The sequence below is a fragment of the Salvia hispanica genome, chromosome 5 (assembly GCF_023119035.1).
Source record: "Salvia hispanica cultivar TCC Black 2014 chromosome 5, UniMelb_Shisp_WGS_1.0, whole genome shotgun sequence".
In the NCBI taxonomy this organism is placed as follows: domain Eukaryota; kingdom Viridiplantae; phylum Streptophyta; class Magnoliopsida; order Lamiales; family Lamiaceae; genus Salvia; species Salvia hispanica.
The window spans coordinates 34610827-34616116 of NC_062969.1; the positions used below are offsets into that span (position 1 = coordinate 34610827).

A 5290-nucleotide genomic window follows, 5' to 3' on the forward strand; every position below is an offset into this window, starting at 1 on the left:
TTATCACTTCTTAATTACTTTTTACGTGTCTTGCATTTTTGTTTTCGTTTTATTCCTTTTGTCGAAGAATTTGAATTATTTGTGTTTAATTTGTTGTTGAGATGTTGGAATGAAATTCGTGATCACTCTGTTGCACTACGTTTTCCTACTCGGTTTGCCGTGGAGATAACAAAATCGCCAAATTTTTATCACCAGTGGTGGTTTTAACTTTTAAGCTATGTCATTGCTGAAATTTAACGGTTGCATGATGAGAATAAATCAAAATAAGTTTGGTAATTTACAACACCCCACGCTAATAAGCAGCAATTGAAATGGGACTCGGATGAAATAAGCTCATGAAGAATCCTAACACATACTCCCTCCGTTCCATAGTAATGGAGGCGTTTTTTTTCGTCACAGAGATTAAGAAAAATTGTATTAGGTGGGTTAAGCAAAGGGAGAATAAAGTGAAAAATAAAAATGTAGAGAGACGAAAATGTGTTGACTTTTATTAAAAGGGAAAATGACTCTATTACTATGGAACGTACCAAAATAACAAAATCACTCTATTACTATGGAACGAAGAGAGTAGTAATTACTATGAACGGAAAACGGAAATACAAAGTAAAATGCAAATAACAATACTCAAGATTACTCTGATCCTAACTTTTTTCACCGATTTTTATTTACAAAGTTAAAAATTTTCTTAAAACCTACACCGATGAATTTATTTCTACTAGTGGCGGATGGGGGGAGGGGCGGTCGCCCTTTCCCGGCGGCCAAGAGCGTCGAATTTTCGTAAAGGATTGACCGGAAAAAGCCATAATCGCCCCCTCCGCAAAAAATAATTGAGGAAGAAGAAATCCTGTGATGAAGTGAGTGGCGTGGAGAACCTTCTAAGATGAGAAGGTGACTTGAGATGAGAAGGTGATTTGAATAGACGACGCCGGCGGAAATGGATATTGGGGTTCGTTCATTGAATTGGGGAAGGAAGCGTTGAGAAGAAGATGACCATATTGGGCTTATTGGGAAAAGAGAGATTGTGGTTTTTAATAAATTGATCATTTGTTGGGCTAATAAATCTATAGAAGGCCCCAAATATTACTTATTAAATAAAGTAGAAGTAATTTATAAATTGGAGACACTTTTCTTACTTATATTACGTTAATATAGAATATGGAATGCACTTTTTTTTTTCTTTCTAATTATACTTTATTTGGATAATTGATATACTATATTTTAGAAAAGTATACTCAATTATACTACCGATTTTATAACTCAAATTATACCTTCAATCCAATTGTACTAAACATATTAGTTACTTATATCTTTTACTAATATCTTTACTAGTATATATTTTTGATTAATTTTTCAAATATAATTTGGCCTTTGATATTCATAGTAATATAATTTTGTGACATCAAGAAAAGTTTATTCTTCAATTATTTATAATAAAAGAATTTTAAAATATTTTTAAGATATGGGTACTTGTAGAAATTAATTTCGTGGAGTGATACTTGAATATTAATATATCCTCTCCACCCAATAAATATGAAATATTTGAATTTCGTGATTTTGTGTAGTGTTTTTTTGCATTTTAGAAAACGTTTCATTTTTAATAAGAAGGTTTATTATTAAAATATATAATAAAATATTATTTTTAATTTTTATATACTACTACTAAATTCTGCCCCCTTCGATTCGAAGCGCTAGATCCGCACTGATTTCTACTAAGTATATCCTTTTTTGTGAAGGTAATATTAGGATATAAATAGCATATTCTCATCCCCCGACATCTTTTTAAAGTAGTCTTCAGTACCCCAATTATGGTTGATTAATTAATGGTATGCTTATTATGGTAAAGCATCAAGCGTGTAATTAAAAATGGACAATTATTGAAAGAAAAATGAAGTGCGGATGACTTTAGTTTAGATCTGATATGCATGGTTTGTGGAGACGACCAAAACTCTTTATTTCGTCAAGCTAATTAAGATGTGTTTAGGGATTCGTCGAGATGACCAAAACTCTTTTGTTTACAGTTTTCTCTTTCATCGTAAATATACCTATAACACCATTTAGCATATATTACTTCATCCTCCCACTATCTGAATCGTATTTCTTATGTCCTTTTAAAATAAGAGTGAAATAGATATAAAGAAAAATGACGAATTATTATTTGTATAGAATAAATCTTATCTCATTAGAGAAAAAAATTATTTTCTAAAATAAATTAATATATAATTTTAAGAAATAGACTAAATGAAAATAGTTCCTAAATATATGTACTGAATATGTATTAGGGATATTGATATACTGTATGTTGAGGAATGAGGACACTATGGTAATATTTATTATAAAATAATCGATCAAATTAACGAGCACACTCTTATTGTAGCAATATTTATTACGATAAAAATAATCTCTCTGACTCTACTGAGCACTATTTCACATCGGAAATTCGACCGAGTTCGTCGGCGTTAATTACCTAGTGTTGATTAGTACTCGCTAATTTTCTTGCCATTTACTTGGTAAAAAAACTCAGAAATAACTTAAGAAGTCGATTACCGAATAAAATGATTGTTCGAATATGTACACTCATAAAATGTTCAATTTCTAGCAATTTTCCTTGATAAATTGCCGGGTAAATAATATTGTTATAAGTAGTTGTTTATTAAAGCGCATCGACATCATATCAAAGTTCAAACGAGTACAATAATTGTTTTGAAAATGATACTTATATAACACAACACGATGATAAAAAAAAAAAAACAAAGAGCAATAGATACATCATCCATTATTCATTCATCTTACAGAGGCAAAGTCATAACATTTATTATAGGAGTACTCCACAAAATAGAGCCTACGCAATGGACGTGAAGTTGAAGTTGGCACACGTAGTTTGTCGCCCCAAGAGCGTGTTACTAAATCCCAACCTCGACGCCGCCAGATCGAACTGCAGCAGATTATCCTCAATCTGATGCCCTCCTATCACCACCGCCGTCCTCGGACTCACTCCCCCGTCCACCACCGCCAGACACAAAACGTCGTCGTTCACATACACCATCGAGTTCGACCCCGTCCACGTCCACACCGCGTTCTCCCCTTGCAGCACCAGATCAATATTCGGCACCCCTGGCCCCACCCTCGTGCTCCCCACGCTCCCGCTCTCGAAGCACACCTGGAACGGCGCCACAGCCGGGGCCCTCCTGATCCCAGCCGTGGCTCTGGAGAAAGCATCCACCACTGCTCTGTAGATCGAGGTCTCGAGCAGTGTGTACTGGTTGACTGTGCTTATTTTGGTCCCTCCATTGCCCTCGGCATCGATGTCGAGGAGCATCGCGTTGACCGCCACGGGGCTGTTGTTGACCCGGATGGATCTGATCTTAATAAAGTACTCGGTCGAGGCCTCCCCCTGCGAGTACGCCCCTGCCGTGCTCACTGGGTTCACGAACAGGGGCGTGTACGCCAGGGATGCCCCCGCGTCCAGTGGCGCGGGGACGCGGATGAAGTTGTACGGACGGTCCCCGAATAAAATCACCCCGTCCGAGCTCGTGGACCCCGAGAGGCAGATTGCGAATTTGCGGTGGAAACTGAAAGCCGCGGAGAATAGCGACGGCATCCCCACACGGGCCCGGCCCAGGCCCGCCAGGCCCGTCGCTGATCCCGCCAGGCCCTGGACTAGCAGCGTCGGCGCGCAGACGAATAAGAATCTAGGGACGGTGACGGCGTGGCCCGGGTTTGACCCGTCGGTTGACCGGACCGAGACGGCATCCTCGGCCAGCTCCCCGCCTGTGGCAGTGCGGATGAAGGGGTTGTCCGGGGTGAGGCCGCAGGTGTTGTTGTTGCAACCGGGCCGAGGCCCGTTGAAACAGTCCCCGCACCCTGTGGCTCCGGCCAGTGAACACTGGGCGGAGTGACAGCGTGCGGGCCTGTAGGTGGATGAAGAGTAGTTGTTATCGCAATCGACCCATAAGTACTGGCCGCCCAGGTGGACGACCAGGTTTACGCGGACTAGCGGGGTCCGTTGGTCGATTGCGGTAACGTATTGTTGAGTGGAGGCATCTTTTCTAACTGGAAGCACAAGACCACGAGGTCGGAAGGATGTTTGGGCCAAGCTAACTGAGATTATTACTAATAAACAACTCACAAGCAATGGAACTGAATATGCCATCTCAAGATAATATATTTAGCTTGGTACTATCAGTTAATGGTTTGTACCTTCTATTTATAGCTCACTTAATCCTATTTGTGGTGTGAGGATAAGATTTATTACAGTCAATTTATGACACCTCAGCAAATCTAGAAAACTTAGAGAGTTTACTATTTACGCCGACACAACTCAGGGTTCAAACTTTTAAGAAAAATAATAATAAAAATTGTACTCTTTGGTGAGTATTTTGGTTATGGAGGAATTGACAATACTATAAAATTCCAGAATATGGCATTTAATTGAAAATGAAATCAATTTCTAGATAATATTTAGTTATCAATAACATCAGTACGTGTTGATAATGACTGGGCATTAGATACACATAAATCATCGGTAAGTTAGTTATATTTTGTTATTTTTCTTATATTCGTTGTTACGTAATCAAGGTATATAATTAATCATGTGATCGAATTACTCTTTTTTTTTTTATTATTTATCAAATAAGAAGGTGAATTTGTTCTTTCTTTTTTAAGTTGGGGAATGTGATTCCTACGCTTATCACTTATTTTACAAAGTGGATAAATAATAGTAGTATTTGATTAATTAAGTTGGGGGGAATGTGATTCCTTCCCTTATTGTTTTACAAAGTAGGTTAATAATATTTTATTAAATTACTAGTCTTGTTAAAACATTGAAATATTTTAGTGATATACTCCCTCCGTCCCGGCTAAGATGACACATTGTTTAGCCGGCACGGGATTTTAGGAGTTATTGGTTAAAATGTTTAATTGGAGAGAGAGAAGGTGGGTATAAGTATTAAAGTAGACAGATGAAGATAGATGAATATTTTAATAGGAATGAGAAAAAGTGGTTGAATGTATTAATTGGAGAGAGAAAGTTACCAAAAAAGGAAATGTGTCATCTTAATTGGGACAAACTAAAAAGAAAAACGTGTCATCTTAAACGGGACGGAGGGAGTACTTAATTTTGTAATTCATACCTTTCTTGGTCCACTATCAATATTATTGATCATGGAGTGCCAAATTTTAATGCTATAAAATTAATAAAATAAAATCAAGTAAAAAGAGGTGGTTAGAATATTATTAGTGGCGAATGAGATTTATCTTATTATAGAAAAAAAATTATTATAAATAGAAATGA

General features: G+C 37.4%; 1 protein-coding gene across 2 annotated transcripts; it reads right to left on the reverse strand.

Moving 5' to 3' along the window:
• Positions 1-2666: 2666 nt before the first annotated feature.
• On the reverse strand, positions 2667-4184 carry LOC125190710 (probable aspartic proteinase GIP2). Of its 2 annotated transcripts, XM_048088081.1 has the most exons (2): positions 3447-4184; positions 2667-3404 (listed from the first exon to the last, which is right to left on the reverse strand). In XM_048088081.1, the coding sequence occupies exons 1-2, from the start codon at positions 4148-4150 to the stop codon at positions 2840-2842; spliced, it is 1269 nt and encodes a 422-aa protein (XP_047944038.1). In that variant the 5' UTR covers positions 4151-4184; the 3' UTR covers positions 2667-2839. The 2 variants fall into 2 exon arrangements, with proteins under 2 accessions (XP_047944038.1, XP_047944037.1); XM_048088080.1 differs by having other exon boundaries at positions 2667-4184.
• Between the last annotated feature and the right edge of the window lie 1106 nt (positions 4185-5290).